A 17,238-nucleotide genomic window follows, 5' to 3' on the forward strand; every position below is an offset into this window, starting at 1 on the left:
GAGCCAAGCTACCAACGTTGGGTTTTGTTGATTTTTCTCTACTATTTGATGCTTTCTCCTTTGTTAATTTCCTCTTTAATGTTTATTATTAAATATTCATTTTGCTTCAGATTTAATTTGTTCTTCTTTCCTAGTTTTCTAAGATAGAGGCTTAGGTAATTGATTTTTGATTTTTTTCTTTTCTAATATGAACTTTTTTACCTAGAAGATCCTTTTCTGCACTGGGTTAGTTGCATCCTGTTTTGATATATAGTGCTTTTATTATCATTCAGCTTAAAATATTTTCTGATTTCTTCTTTAGCTCATGGGTTATTTGGAAGTGTGATGTTTAATTTCCAAATATTTGAGACTTTCCTAGATGGCTTATTATTGAATTCTAATGTAATTTTTTTTGCAAGAGTTCAGTCTTTTGAAATGTGTTGAAACTTGTTTTATGATCCACCATATATGGTCTATCCATGCCATGTCCACTTGAAAAGAATATATACTATGATTGCTTGGTATAGTGTCCTAGTGTGTGTTAAATTAAGTAAAGATGGTTGATAGTGTTGTTCCAATCTTCTGTGTCTTAGTTGATATTGTACTTTGTTCTATCAATAACCAAGATATTATTAGTTCCCAACTATATTTCAGGATTTGTCCATTTTTTTCCTTCAGTTTTGTAGTTTTTGCATCAATTTGAAGTTCTGTTGTTAAGCACATATATTTATATTTATAACTTCCTGCAATATTAATTTGTAAATCATTATCAAGGGCCACTTACTATCCTGAAGTTTATTTTATGTGCTGTTAGTATATCCATTATAGGTTTCCTATGTTTACTGTTTGTGTGGTATGTCTTTTCTAGTCTTTTATTCTATTCTCAGAGTGAATTTATGCTAACTGATTTTACCTAGAATTGTCCTTCTGTATATCTCCTTCTAACAAATTGAAAAATTTATTTCTGGTAATTTTTCTCTCCTGATGTTTAAAAGGTACTTTATAAGGTACTGTCATAGCTTATTCCTTTTTTTTCTTTCATTTCCCCAGATCTTCCTTCCTTCCTAAATCAAGTCTTTCCTTCTTCCTGGGGTCTGCCCGGTATTTTTTTTTTTTTTTTTTTTTTTTTTTTAAAGACAGGGTTTTGCTGTGTTGCCCAGGATGGCTGCAGTGGTGCGATCTCTGCTTACTGCAACCTTTGCATCCTGGGCTCAAGTGATTCTCCCACCTCAACCTCCCAAGTAGCTGGAACTATAGGCACATGCAAACCACCTGGCTAATTTTTTTGTGTGTATTTTTTGTAGAGATGTGGTTTCACCATGTTGCCCTGGCTGGTCTTGAAGTCCTGGGCTCAAGCGATCCATCCATCTTGACCTCCCAAAGTTTGGGATTGCAGATGTGAGCCATCACACCCAGCTGGGTTTTTACTTTTATTGCTTTTCTCTAATATATTGTGAGTTCTTTTTCTTTCTCTATGGCAGATTAGAAAGGAAGGAAAGAAACATTTACTGAGCTGCTCCTACATGCCATGCATTGTACTAGGCACCAAGTCCTACTCATTTAAGTCCATTAGATGTTAATTTTACACACTGAGGAATCAAGTGCTCAGAGGGGCTACACACTTGCTAAGGAATACATGGTGAAGTGTAATTTTTAGTTGCATAATTAATTGCTAACTTGTGTGATTGGAGTCACCAAAGTCTGAACACAAATCTTCTTAACTTCAGAGCTCTGCTTTCATTCACTAACCGTGAGCACACAGATAGCAATGAAGGGAGGTAGATTGTTTTGATGGAGGGGAAGTGGCAGCAGAGGTGAGAAGTCATTGAAGGCACATGCTAGCCTCACATTGTAGTTGGGAGTAGGCCCTGCCCACTGGAATTGTTCAGTGTTACTGCTGGAGTTCACCCCCAAGGCAGTTCCGGGAGATCTGAAAGGTCCAGAGAATTCAGATAGAGTCTCCAGCCCTACTCAGGGGGAAAGTCATAGACCAAGAGAAATGTGGGGCATTAGTGGTTTCGGCAAGAGACTGGACAGCACTCCGAATCAAGATGTCATTCTTAAATTGGAGGCAAAGGGCTCCTCTGATTTGGAAAGTCAATTGTATATTTTTGGAACATGTATCACCTTCGTGTGGTTCTGAGAAGTGACATTATTATGGTTGCTGTCAAATTTTTTGTTGATATTGGGAGGAGACCTCAAGGGGAACATGATAATAAAAGCCCATATTGCCAGATGGTGGGTGAACTGAGATCTGGTCCAATTGTACTAGCAAACTCAACTCCAATGTCAACTGAGGACTCTGCAGCACTCTCAAACAGTTCAGCTGAATCTGGAGGGAAGGAAAGATGGGGGTGGGCTTGGCTATAGTCCAGCACATTCTGATCAAGTTGGAACTCCGAGTCATTCTCAAGAATTTACTTGAGTAATTGTCCAGTTTTCCTTGTTGCTTCTCAGAGAACATGAAGCTCCATCTACATTCCAGTGGCCCATGGACCACACAGACTCATGACCCACTTTGAAAACCTTAGAATGTGGGATGAGAGTGACTGTTTTGCTAAAGAGCTCAAACCAACCTAAATTCTTTAAAAGTCTGAAGGTAGGGTCAACCCTCAAAAGTGGGATTTTAGAAAGAGGAAAACCAAGTAACCAGCTTGTATATTGGGAAATGGTTATGTTGACTCCAAACAGAAAAACAATGTAGTCCTCCAAAGGTGTCCAGGTGGATGGAGGTGAATAGGACATGTCATTCTTTTTCTGGGAACACTTTTTTGACCTCTGAGATTGTCTGCTTATTTCTCTACAAAAGTTGAATATTTGAGAATTCTATTTTAGAAAGAGAAATGTATATACAAACAGGTGGTCAGACATTCAAAAAGATTATTTTGGAAAGAGAGTATTCAGATGGCTCAGTGTCAAAGGCCAAAAAGAAAAGTACATGTAGTCATTGAGTTAGTAGTAAAGTATTTTACTGAACCAACAAAAAGTTATCACTAAATGGAAATCAAAGATTTAATGTTACTTTGGAAGAGGGGGAAAAGACATTTTTATGCTTTTGTTACCTTTCTGTGACTGGAAGCATCCACTACTCAGTGTTCTGTTTATCTGGTCCCCCAATCTTGGACATTTCTCCTCTCCCATTTGATGAAAACCCCAGCAGGGTGTATTTGTTTTCAAGGTTGGGTTGCAGAGAAAATAAATTCCCTGTGGTAGAGAAAATGATTTGGAAGATCTCAGATCTTGTTCCCAAACCTGTCATTTGGAAAGCATTGGGCAGAGACTCATAAGGAGTCCGAGGGGAATTGGAGTCCAGGAATTTTCATAAAGGAGTTGAAGGGAAAAAATACTCTCATGGAGTTAAAGGAGGACAACAAAATGGTATTTGCTGAATATACGTGCTGGAAATTACTACTGCTGGTAAAGAGGGTGCGGATCTTACTTGGGTTGGGGAGCAAGGTGGATGTCAAAGGCCCAGGGTGCTTATGTTTTATTTCCTTCTTGGAGGAGTGGAGGAGGAGGAGGAGGAGGAGGAGGAGGAGGAGGAGGAGGAGGAGGAGGAGGAGGAGGAGGAGGAGGAACTGAGCTGCTTCTTGTGGTGATGCAGCCTTGGACCCAGCTGTGATGGGTGGGGCCGTGCCTTCTGTCCAACTGGGCTGCAGAGGTCAGTTTTTTAAGTAAATTGACTATAAGACTTTATGTCAGGAATGGGGAAGCTCTCAGGAGTAAGCTGATCGTTTATCCTTTCATGAAACCAACTGTCCTTCTTATCTCTTTTGAAACAGCTTTTCATGCTTACTCAGTGTATCTGTTTTCTCTATATTCAGTTTTGCCCTTCACCTTGGCCTGCCTCAGCCATCTAGTGCCCAATTCTACCTCAGGATATCTGTTGATGCATCTTTCTTTCCTTATCTCTCTCTCTTCTCTCAGTTTCCTAATTCCAGCTCTCCTAGAGGATGGATCCACATTCTCTCTGTACAATCCTCATCCCAGAGTCAGTTCTCTGTCACTTACCCAAGCTCTGGGTTGAGCTTCTTTGGGTCAGTGGCTTATCTCGAGCCTTTCCATGTAGCTGGAGAGACAAAATCAGGTGATAGAAAACCTGGCCATGACCCCACATAGCTGAGATGAAGGTGGGGCTCTGACACTGTAGAGAATGCTCCTTCCTGGAGAACAACAGTTAGCAAAATAAAGCATGCCCTTTAAAAGGCACAGAATCTCTGCAGAAGTTTCCTATAGAGGCGATCTTCTAAAACTGTTGTCTTCTATTTTAGTGCTATAACACTTTGGCTTATTGCAGTTATGATATGGTTTGGCTGTGTCTCCACCCAAATCTCATTTTGAATTGTAGCTCCCATAATTTCCATGTCTCCTGAGAGGGACCCAGTGAGAGATAATTGAATCATGGGGGAGGTTTCCCCCATACTATTCTTGTGGTGCTGAATAAGTCTCATGAGATCTGGTGATTGTATAAGGCATTTCCCCTTTTGCTTGGCTCTCATTCTGTCTTGCCTGCCACCATGTAAGATGTGACTTTGCTCCTCATTCACCTTCCATCTTGATTGCGAGGCCTCCCCAGCTATGTGGAACTGTGAGTCAATTAACCTCTTTCCTTTACAAATTACCCAGTCTCAGGCATGTATTTGTTAGCAGAGTGAGAACAGACTAAATACAAGTTATGTTTTTTTTCTGATAGTGATAGACTTGAACAGAAACCCACTTCTTCATCTATTCCCACATGATGATGCCTATTCATTCGTGAGAAGGCAGATGAGTGGGATGCTATTCTGAGTGATGGGGTATTTTTGTTTGGTGCAGTCAAAAGTTTGGTTGAAACAAAATACTTCGTGCTCTTAACATAGGTAGTTGCAACAAAGAAAACCCTCTTAGATGGTTGTGGATAACATGTGACTGCATTTGGTGAACTGCAAAGCACCAGGCACACTGCTGTTTACAGTGTCAGGCCAAGAGCGAGATGGGGGCTTTGCTCAGCTGTGACCTAGTAGTTGCACCTTAGGCAGGAGAACAGTCACGAAAGTCTCTGAACTCCTTTGTGGCTTGTTAGGTCCTCTAAGGCCTGCTTCTGGTGAAACAGTGAAAAGGGCAGTTTTTAACCTTTAGCAGCTTATTCCAGACAGAGATCTTCAAAGTGAAATACATGGACCCTTGGGAGACAAACAAAGTCTCAGGAGTTATGCAAGCAACTTGGAAAATTCACTAAAGGATTCCATTTCCAGAGTCTCAGTTGCCATGTATATTCTTTTATAGAATTGCTCTATCTGAAAATGGGTGTTTTGTCGAAGTTTTCACTTCCTTTTCACAAAAGGAAGGCAACCCCTCAACCACAATTTATCCCAAATATTATTATCCTGCTTTATCCCAGGGTGTAAGAGCTCTCTGGGGGCTGAATGAAGGGCAGTGCTTTGACTGGTGTCAAGAACCGGAACTTACCAGCCCCATACCTCCTAAGTCAGGGTGTTCCCAACTTTTTGCTTTCATCATAATGGAGGGAGGACTCGTCAGCCTGGAAATCATTCAAAGTAATTCTAGATGATAAATTACTATATCACTCTTGGTATATATATTAGTTCATTCAGGCTGCTATAAGGAAATATCTAACACCCAGTTCATAAATCACCCAGTCTTAGGTGTTTCGTTATAGCAGCCTGAATGAACTAAATAAACGAATAAACCCCTGAAGAGGTTTATTGCTTACAGTGCTGGAAGCTGGGAAGTGCAATGGCAAGGAGCCAGCAGATTCAGTGTCTGGTGTGGGCTGCTTTCTCCTTCACAGATGGTGCCTTCTTGTTGCATCCTCATGTGGTGGAAGGGAGGGGCAAACAGGCTTTCTCAGGTCTCTTCTGTAAGGGCACTAACCCTGTTCTGGAGGGCTCAATCCTCCTGACCTAATTACATCTCAGATGCCCCACCTCTTAATACCAACACATTGGGGGTTAGGTTGCAACATATGAATTTGGGGTGGGGGACACAAACATTCAGACCATAGCAGTTTACTACTCAAGAGAAGTTAGAAGAATTGAGTGACATTTGTGTAACACATTTCTTTCATTCACAACTTCTTGTTTATGTTCAATGAATTTTATTAGAATCTACAGTTTTGGAAATTAAAATGGAAATAGGATTGTTGCTGAACCTGTCTCATTTCAGTAGAAAGGATTATTGATCATGAGCTAAATAAACTAATAAGAAATAAAAAAGCCCAATTCATTCACCAACTACATTTTGTGGGAAATTTTACTTTTAATATTTGATAATTGTTTATCAGGATTTAAATTTATGTTTTTGATGAATTATATACTACTAATAATGAAAGCCAATTTCAGAAAAACAATTAAGAATTGGAGACTTATAATGATAAGAAATAGAAAAAAATTCAATTTACGTAAGTATTTTTGTTGCAGAGAAGTATAATAGGGTGATCAATATATTATTTTCAAGTATGGAAATACATTGCTTTAGGATATATGTGGGGGAATGGAACAGAAATACAAATTTAAAAAGTTAGCCATGTAAAATTCTTGTTAAAGAGCTTGTGAGCATATATTTTAAGCTGATGGCAGTAAAAATCAGACTGCTGTGACATTATGATATATTGGATGCATCTAAAATAATGCTGTAGCAGTTTTTTATTTTAAAGTTCATCATTTATAATACTCCAGAAAGTGTAATCTTTGTAGCTATTAAAAGAGAAGATGAAAGTTTTAAGATGTCAAAAAATAAAGGGAGGGCTGATATGGCTTGGCTCTGTGTCCTCACTCAAATCTCACCTTGATTGTAATAATCCCCATGTGTCAAGGGCAGGACCAAGTGGAGATAACTGAGTCATGGGGGTGGTTTCCCCTATGCTGTTCTCGTGACAGTAAGTGAGTTCTCAGGAGATTTGATGGTTATATAAAGGGCTTCCTCCTTTGCTCAGCATATACTCTGTCTCCTGCTGCCCTGTGAAGAGGTATCTTTTGCTATGATTGTAAATTTCCTGAGGCCACCCCAACCATGCAGAACTGTGAGTCAATTAATCTCCTCTTTTCTTTTTAAATTACCCAGTCTCGGGTATTTCTTCATAGCAGCATGAGGATGGACGAATACAAAAGGGTAGGTACATAGTTTCAAAATTTTTATTATAAGAGAATTCTTAGTAGAAGAACATGGAAGTTCAAAGGTGGCTAAGCTGGAGTGTCACTAGGAAGAAGGGCTACATACTGGAGTCAACAAACTGGTTCTGCCACTTACTAGCCTTGTGACTTTGTACAATTACTTAAACTGATTCACTTTTTTTCCTGCACAGTGAAAATAGTAATTTCCTTACTAAATGACGGTGAGAATTAAGTAACTCGATGTCCTACATGTAATCAGTGTCCTTTTCTCTCCACTTTTCCCAAGGCCGGTTATTCCTCTCATTCGTTCTTCCTCCACTCCCCTACTTATAGTCAAAGTTAGCCTCCTTTCATATCCCCTATTAAATATACTTAATTTACATTCAAAAGATCCCAAAGCATCTTCTATATGTTCATTTACCCAACCAATATATATTAGAGCACTTACTACATTCTAGGCACTATGATGATACTGGGGCTACATCTGTGAATAAAAAGAGACAAAATTGCTATTGTCATAGATTTTACATGGTAACCAAGGGCATGTGATGAGAATGCATTGGCTATTCCCGGTGTCCTTTTATTGTTTTGCCTAGAGAGAGACAAGTTACATTTCTGCAGATTGATCCATCCATCCATCTGCCTGTCCATCTGCCTATCTATCTATCTATCCATCCATCCATCCATTCATCCATCCAATTAAAATGTATTGAGAAACTCCCAGGTGTTAGGACCACAATCAGGCCTTCTTCCTCTAGAACTTGACTGCAACACCACTCTATTTTAATAAAATTCTCCTCTGTACAACATTTATGACAATATGTGTGAATGTTATTCGTATCATATTTTTGGGATTAAAATGTAAATATCTCTGGTTTTTCTTTTATCTCTGACTGTGTTTCCTATTTGTTTAAAAATATCAAATACAATTTGAATAATTCAAACAATTTGTGTTTTCCTTCCAAAACAAGAATTTGTTTTATTGAGATGTGCTTCTAGACAAGCTTGTCCAACCTGCCTCATTTTGTTGTTCTGTTTTGTTTTGTTTTAGGATTTTAGCAGCCTGACGCCACGGTTTTAGTTTCTGTCTCTAGTGATAAGCAGAAAAGAGAGATGAGAAAGGGTCTTTACTGGCCCAAAAAGAAACAGAAACTAGGAACCTATGACTGTATTCTCTCCCTTAGGCACCCCTGAGTGTATAACTAAAACCAATTTGAAATTATGGATTTAGGGATAGGAAAAGATCTGTGTATTCAAAGTGATTCTGTTTCTGCTTTCTTTTGAAACTTTATTGTAGAATGTTGTCTACCACTTGCTTGGGAAACCAGTCTTCCATAAATACAGCATTGAATTAATTTACCCAGATTTTATCTAGAAATTTAAAAATAGTAACATTGAACACTCCTGGTTTCCTTATCTCTACCTAATTGTCATAGAGACAGGCCTTTTAAAGAAGATAAAGTTTTTTAAAATGATACATTTCAATTATTTGAGCCAAATATATCTTTTATCAAAGAGTTTAAAAATATTTTTTCTGTATTTTATTGATAAAATTAAATTTATCTCAGTAAAAATATAATTCACAAGATAAGATAAAATTCACCATTTTAACTTTTTTAAAGTTTACAATTCAGCAGTTTTTAGTATATTCATAATGTTGTGCAGCCATAACCACTGCAATTACATCACCCCAAAAAGAAACTCTACCTCCCAATTCTTTCCTCTCCCAAACCTTGACAACTATCAAAAACTTGTCTATCTATATGGATTACCTACCCTGGACTTTTTATATAGATGGATTCATAAAATATGTGACTTATTTCACTTGACATAATGTTTTAGAGATTCACTCATGTTATAGCACATATCACTACTTCATTCCTTTTTACGGCCCAATAATATTCTATTGTATGGCTATCCCACATTTTGCTTATTCATTCACCCATTGGTGGACATGTGGGTTGTGTCCACCTTCTGGCTGTTATGAATAATGCTTCCATGAATATTCATGTGCAAGTTTATGTGTGAACATGTGTTTTCAATTATTTTGGACACATATCCAGGAGTAGAATTGCCAGATCATATAGTAACTCTACGTTTAACTTTTTGAGGAACTGTCAAAATATTTTTCACAGTAGTTGTATCATTTTACATAAAAATCCTTTTATATGTCTGTGCTGTTTGTGAATGAATATCCAAAAATGTATATTTGTATACTAGAAGTTTCCTTTTCTAGTTTCATAAAGTAAAAGAAGCATTTGAGTGAATTTTAAGTTGCATGTTCAAGGGAAATAATCAAACAGAAGAAAATTCCACATAGCAAAATGAAGCAATTATTTATACATACATAAAAAAGTATTTTATATTTAAAAATATATATTTTAAGAATATATGTACATAATTTTTCCATTTATCAAAAATATTTATGATATAGAAAGAGTGAGAATTTTTTATTTGTGAAGATAAAAACTGATATTTATTCAGTTTAAGCATCACTAAGGAAAGATTGTTACATCTAAAATTCATTGAAGTTACCCTTTAGAAAATATTTCCATTACTATAAAAAATGAAAGTAATTATTTTCAATATTATAATACATACTGTGTTTTAAGTGATACATTTATATTTAACAGGAACAGACTTTGACCCAGGACACACAAACTCACTTTTCAACAAGAACCTTCTGGAAGAAAAGACTGGCAGAATAATTTTTAAGTACCAAGATTTGCCTGTGATATAGTCTCTGTACATGGTGCTAATGAGGTGCTCTTTCAGACTGACCAAGGCCTTGGGCACAGACCCCTGGTGAGTATCCTCAGTGTGATTGCCTGCTTTTATTTAGTAATTTTCTACTCAGTGTTTGTCCTATGGATATAAATCATCTGAATGCTTAATATGTCAAAAAGCCAAATCATTCCAGAAGGCTAAGGGTTATGTCTGCCATTTTGTGACTCATTTTTGTTATTGAACACCAACCCTCTCGACTTTCCCTGAAGTGCACCCACATAATTACCAAATGGGAAGTTGTACAAGGAAAGGCCCCAGATTCTTGCTCTCTTATTCACTAGCTTTGAATAGCAAAAAACTTACATGCCCAAAGCCTCAGGGTCCCTATAACTAGTAGAGTTAGGACACACCACTTCATATAGTACAGATTAATAACACCCCCAGTCCCCCACGGATGTCCACATCTTAATCTCTGGAATCTGAATTATGTTATGTTACATAGCAGGAGATAATTAAAGCTGCAGATAGAATTATGGTTGCTAATCAGCTGACATTGAGATGGAGAAGTTGATCTGAGCTTATCTGGATGGGCCCAATATAATGACAAGCATCCTTGGAATTGAAGGAGAGAAGCAGGAGAATAGTCAGAGAAGGAGTTTTGATTACAAAAGCAGAGGCCAGCGGGATACAGCAAGAGAGACACATTGGCTATTGCTGGCTTTGAAGGTGGAAGGGGACCAAGAGCCAAGGAATGTGGGCAGACTCTAGAATCTGGACATGGCAAGGAATCAGATTCTTCCCTGCGTCCTCCAGAAGGAATACAGACAGCTTTGCCAAAACCTTGGTTCTTGGCAGTGGGACCCATTTCAGATTTCTGACCTCCAGAACTATAAGATAATATATATGCGTTGTTTTAAGCCTCTGAGTTTGTGGTAACGTGTGACAGCAGCAATAGGAATACAGGAAACCAATCTGAGATTGTTTGATGAGACTCAAAAAGACACTGGGAGTTAACACAGGGAAATGTGAAATAGTGAAAAATACAAAAAGTTCTGAGGTTGATGAGCAAGACATTATGGGGCGTGAAAGAAGAGAGGATGATGGGAAGGAATACGGTCCAGTCTTACTGATTTGCAGTGGATGTAGAAGAAATGGAAAGGAATGTTAATTGCATGTTTTTTAAAAGAAAAAAAAGGAATGATATTTTTAAAAAAATATCCACAGTGGGAGAAAGAACAAGTCCAGAGCAGGATAAAGGGGCTGTGAAGGAGCTTCAGACCTGACCCGAGCTGTCTCCCTCAGGGCCATTCTGTCTGCATTCTTTGGAGCATATTATCCAACTTTTCTGTTTGCTCTTCTATAAAAGGTTTAAGAAACATGCTGTACCTACAATCCTCAATGAGATTATATAGAGAGAAGCCACAATGGCTATAAAATGCAACATATCCTATTTAAAAATGTCCAGTGATAATAACTCATTTAACAAGCAAGAGTTGTAAATACACATTCAAACTGAACAGTTGATTCCTAGTGTTTCACACCTCCTTTATATTTTTCTCTTTATTTACTTGGTTACTACAATGAAAAGCCCACCTGGCTTGTATTGGAATTATCATGAAAACAGTTGGGGAGAGAGGGAACTTAGTGTGGAAGCCATTAAGCATGGGCTGAACCCAGTCACTCATCTCCTAGTCAGGGTCTCATCCAGACACACAGACCTGTAAACATCTGTGGTATTTGTCAGCATCTCAGCACAAGAGGAAGTAGAGGGTGGAGAAGGAAGGCTCGCTTAGGACATGAGGTTTCAGAGAGGAGAAAGCTCTACACAGAACAAAAGAACAAGGACAGCAGAGAAATCACAGCCCAGGACTGAGCCCCAGTTCTCCTAGTATCCTTCGGAACAGTGTGACCTGAAGCTCTAACCACAGCTGTTTTAAGTGTTAAATGAGATGATGGATCCGGAAGCTGTTTGACAAATATAAGGCCTGGAAAATATGTGCAAATGTTTAGTGGGTTTTTTGTTTTGTTTTGTATTTTGTTTTGAGACAGAGCCTCACTCTGTCGCCCAGGCTGGAGTGCGGTGGCACAATCTCGGCTCACTGCAATCTCTGCCTCCTGGGTTCAAGTGATTCCCCTACCTCAGCCTCCGGAGTAGCTGGGATTACAGGCACGTGTCACCACATCCAGCAAATTTTTGTATTTTAGTAGAGTCGGGGTTTTGCCATGTTGGCCAGGCTGGTCTCAAACTCTTGACCTCAGGTGATCTGCCCACCTCGGCCTCCCAAAATGCTGGGATTACAGGCATGAGCCACCTCACTCGGCTTTTTAGTGGTCTTTTAAAACTGCGTACCTCCTCTGTTAAAATGTGTTTGTAATAATGAAATTACCCCAATTGGATTTCTGCCTTACTTCTAAGGCCCTGGACTATATAACTTTTCCCTAACTATTCCATATTATTTCCCTTTTTCTCCAAACCATCCTCCCAGTCCAGTTAGGCTGCCTTTCATCCTCCCTCCTAGTTGCTTCCACTAAATAGCATTTGGGATCCGCTGGTCTCAGTAGTGACTCTGTACAAAACTGCCTCCTTCCCTCTCTCCTGCAGTTTTTGTTATGAGAATCATCTTCTTTCACTCGTCTGTCCCTCTAGGTCTCACCTTCAGAGTGCCCTCACGGTCCCCAGCGCAATGAGGACCACACAAGGGGTTCAACACATACTTCTTGGCTGATTAAAAAGGAAAGGCAGCGATGGCAGCCAGAGAGAGGAAAACATGAATCTTGTCACTGATGGCAAGTCAGCTAGTGGAAGCAACCTGCTAGAAATAAAAAGTAGTTTTCTGGGATTAAATCCTTTACTCTTTTTCTTTTTAATTTGTTTCACATGAAAAGAAGCCATTTAAATTAATCTGCATTTTTGTTTTTCTGTAGGTCACTTATACTCATTCTCTTTTCTGTACATTATGTGTATGGGGTAAGTACCTTCACTAGCTCCGGCTGCATTTTGAAAGTTCGCTTTATTGAGTGCATGATTTTTGTTATGCTTTCAAACAAATCACCCTCTGGGACTCAGTTTTCTCATCTATAAAATGGAAGATTGGACTAAATAAATTCTAAGATTTCTTTTATATTGCATAGTTAAGACTGCTTACCGAATTGCCTAGGTATTGGGGATTTCTTGATTTTAAAACTAACATAGCCCTTTCTTTAAACGTTTTTTTTGGAGACAGGCAGAAGGCAGCTGGGTCATTTCAAGATTAAATCAAGAAGTATAAGAATAATTGGAACATTTTAGCTCAGAAAAAAAATAAGCCCAGAACATTCTGTAATAAACTCTTTCTTCTGCTTCCTCACTGAAGAGTCTCAGTTATTAAACTCACTCTCAGATGTGTCTGGGAAATTCCATGTGGCCTGCCTGCAACTCAGGTTGATCTTGAGACAACTGACTTGGTTTAAATCACTCTAGGGAACACATCCCTATCTGTTCATACTTTCTACCTTGGATTCACCCAGTGCAATTTCAGTGAGTCAAGTTCTTGTAGGTCTTTTCAACGCAAACCAAAATGCAAAATTACCTTATGTTCTCCTTTTTGTACAAGTTGGGAGCAGAAAACACCTGGGTCAAAGAATGAGGAGCCAATGGTTCTTGGCTCTGCCAGTGATTCGTTCCTTAGCCTATCTAAGACTCAGTTATGTCCTGTATTGAGTAGAGATGATAAGACTTGCCAGCTTAGTTGACATGCATTTGAGAGCATCGCCTGAATTAATGAGTGGAAACAATACTGTAATATATACATGTGTATTTTTTCTGTTTCTCTTACTTGATTTTTAAAAGTTTATTTTTGTGTTATATTCTTTTTTCTGTTATAAAAGTCTGTGGAGTGCTAGATTTTGCCTTTTTAGTTTTTTACATTCCATACAAGTAAATATAATTCCTGAACCAAAGATTTTTCTATCCCAGGCCCTTCTACCAGCTTGTGGTGTGCAGAGATTCTAGAGATTTCACACAGGGAGTGGCCATACTATCGTTGGGTTTTAAAGGTGGCAATACAAATTGATGCAATGTCTGTGGGAAGCAGTTTGGCATTACCCATCTGGATTTTGAATGCACATGCCTATAGACACAGGAATGTGTCTGTTTGGAATTTGTCATATGTATTTATTCTGATTTATGCATACAGATAAATATGCCCAAGAATACTAACTTTGCAAAGGCTAAAATCACCTCTTGCTTTATTCTTTTACTGTTTCAAGTCAAAGCTTGGTATGTGACTATTTTTTTTTTTATTAGAATCTGCTAATCTATTTTAAACTGATTCTTTCTTGAAACATAATTTTGCTGCAAATATCTCAGTGATGCTTGGCAAAAATAAGCAAAGAAATAAGCAAAAAAAATAAACAAACTTGCGCTTATTATCAAACCATCTAATCAACTGACCTTATTTTTTTCCTCTAGTTGTTTTGACATTTCAGTGAACACATAGTAATGGAGACCAACCTTAAATGAACCCAAGTATTCGGTCTAGTTACTTTAAGTGCTTTCATGCTGTCCCGACCTGGCCCTGGGTATTTAGTTTTTTTTTAAAACCTTATCAGGGTGTTGAACTTATTATTTCTGCATTTATAGATAACAATGTTACTCAAAACTCAAGAGGCATATATTTCTGAAACTTCAAATACTTTTTTAAACTTAAATTATCTAATTGCTTGGCTCTTGTCAAGCTTTAAATTCTTGTGTGCTTTTAATGATCCAAGAGAATATCGTTTATAAAGATGTCTTTTTAAAATTAATGCTTAAAGATATTTTCCTTTGGATTGTGTCTGAGCATATTGTTCTCCAAAAAATAAGTCTAAATTGTGTGATTGAAAAGAAAAATAATATATGCTGGATAGACTCTTTTCCCTCCCATGCACATTCACCTGCTCATATATATGTATACATATATATATATTCACATTTATACATATGTTCATATGTGTTCACACATACATATGTATATATGTCTTCTATGAGAACTATAAATATCAATTTCATTGTTTTATGTTTTTCCATTATACATTGATCTAAAGGCTTAAGTTTATAGCCTTAAGTTTAAAAAGTTTGATCAATCATGAAATTGTAAGGTCAATGTATAGATGTTGCAATGCCGGCTAGACCACATCATGAACCAGGCAAAGCTTATCTCTGATGCTTTCTTGATATTCTTATCCATGCCCTCAGGTCCTAGCACCTAGAGGTGCTTTTTCCACTACGTAGGGGCCTAAACCACCACTCCCTCCTTGCTGGCAGGCCCAGTCTGGGAATGCAGGCTCAGTGCTCATGTTCATTGCAGGGGCATCATGATGATTGCTGTTAAGGGATCTGCTTATGGAAACAGTACTCTGGGACTATGGTTTTGTGTGGAAGTGGATGTAGGTGGATATAAGTGATTAGAATTCATGAGAACCAGGAGCTGATTCTTCCCAAAGGGCATGTGTTTGTCTGTGTGTGTGTGTGTGTGTGTGTGTGTGTAGCGATGCTCTAAAGAGAGTGTTGAAATGCTTGCTAAAAGTGGAGAAAAGGTCCATATTATTCAAGTTCAGAAGTTTCTGTTTGACAAAGCATCTTGGAGTCTCAGCAAATTGTAGGAAGAACAATTTTAATTTTAAGCCCAAGGATGTGAAGGAGAATTGTCCTACAAAGGACAGTTCGATGAGGGAGGAGACACACCGTAGCTGATCTTATAGACAAAACAAAAAGGGTCCTGGAAAAAAGCCAAACTTTTCATTTAAACTAGACTCCATTGTCTGTTTATGGTTCGCCTAACCACATGGTTTACACTCTAAAACTGTTCATAACTTAACAAATTACCTAGAGAGAAATTGCAGAAGATCCCAGTTAAAGCAAAATGACTTTAGAAGGAGACGTATTTTCCTTTAGCGTCCTCAGTTTTGGAAGCTTCTTGCTCATGTAATCAACCCTCCCTTTTATTAAGCCACTGTGTAAGTTGTCCATATTTTTATATGTCAAGATTAGTCTTTCTTCTCATGAAGTCAAAGGTAAACCAAGGGTCCTTGTTATAATGTATGTATTACGTACCCAGTTAAATGATGAGTACTGGTATACTAAATAAGATGCTTCACTTTCCAGAGTGGAAAGAAATACGTTGGTCCTTGCGGAGGAAGAGATTGCTCTGTTTGCCATTGCATTCCTGAAAAGGGGTCTCGGGTAAGTGATGTAAAAACTGACATGGGCAGCATTCCTGAATTTTGAGACCTTGTGAATATTAAGTAGTCCCAGATTCTTAGCAAATTTTAGTCCTCAATAATGTTTATGCATTTCACAGTCAATGTTTTTCACATTCTAATAAGCAATCTCAATTATATTAGACAGTCTGGGCTTAGAAGATAGTCTAGGAAGCTGCGATTCACTCACTGTTTTATACGACACTAGTATTGTGAATTGTCCTATGGGGAAGGGTCCTGGTGTCAGATGGTATCTACTGGGTCACCATCCTGAAATACGGCATTTTAAAGGCTCTAAGAAGTACTGAACTTGGTAGAAAAAAATCTGAGTTTGTTTGTCTTTCGAGACAGTTGGCCATAGGATTCTTTCTTGGATCATACCTATTGAAACATGTGGCATGGTGTTTTAATGAAGGGATAGCTGTATTTTTTTGCATGCTTATTATGTGCCAGGCACTGTTCTATGAGTTCAAAATGCTTCAGCTCATTAATTTCTCACAAGAACCTCCTTAGGATTCCACCTTTGCAGTGCAGGGGACCGAAGCCCAGGAAAGTTAGTCTTGCTCAGGTCCAACCAGACGGTGGCATTGTTGACCACGCTAGATTCCCTGTTCTGGAACATTTATTAACATCTGCCCGTGTTCTGACAGCAGCCCACTAATTTATTTGTGATGCAATATTAGATCAAACAATTCTTTAATTACAGTTACTCCCACAGTCTCACAAGAAAGGAGTGTGTTGTAGAAATTTGGGACAATTTTTGAGTCAGATCAATGATTCATTTGAAATGTGTCCTCATCCATTCTTGCTGCTATAACAGAATACCATAGACTGAGTGGCTTAAAAGCAATTTATTTCTCACAGTCCAGGAGGGTGGGAACTCCAAGAGCAAGGTGCCGGCAGATCCAGCGTCTTGCTGAAGGCCTGCTTCCTGGTGTGCAGATGGTACCTTCTCATTGTATCCTCAGATGGTGGAGAGAAAGAGCTCTCAGGGGTCCCATTAAAGGGTGTTAATACAATTCATGACAACTCCACTCTGATTAATTACCTCCCAAAGACCCCATCTCCTCCTGCTATCACCTTGGGGGTTAGAATTTCAACATATGAATTTTGGGGACCACAAACAATCAGTTTGTAACAGTGTTCAAGTCAATCGTAGGGGCTGTACATGACATCCGAAAAGCACAGTACAGTAAGGAGG

At 38.3% G+C, this 17,238-nt stretch overlaps 1 protein-coding gene across 1 annotated transcript in view; it reads left to right on the plus strand.

The window, feature by feature from the left end:
- The first annotated feature begins 7,065 nt into the window (after nucleotides 1-7,065).
- Nucleotides 7,066-17,238, plus strand: part of COL4A4 (collagen type IV alpha 4 chain) — a 137,245-nt gene continuing 127,072 nt past the window's right edge. Inside the window, exons 1-4 of the mRNA XM_064372756.1 lie at nucleotides 7,066-7,089; nucleotides 9,832-9,896; nucleotides 12,744-12,786; nucleotides 15,943-16,020. Coding sequence (XP_064228826.1) covers nucleotides 7,066-7,089; nucleotides 9,832-9,896; nucleotides 12,744-12,786; nucleotides 15,943-16,020 — 210 coding nt within the window. The remainder of the gene's footprint in view (nucleotides 7,090-9,831; nucleotides 9,897-12,743; nucleotides 12,787-15,942; nucleotides 16,021-17,238) is intronic.

The sequence above is a fragment of the Aotus nancymaae genome, unplaced genomic scaffold (genome assembly GCF_030222135.1).
Source record: "Aotus nancymaae isolate 86718 unplaced genomic scaffold, 86718_ANA_hifiasm-v0.15.2.pri h1tg000008l, whole genome shotgun sequence".
NCBI classification, from domain to species: domain Eukaryota; kingdom Metazoa; phylum Chordata; class Mammalia; order Primates; family Aotidae; genus Aotus; species Aotus nancymaae.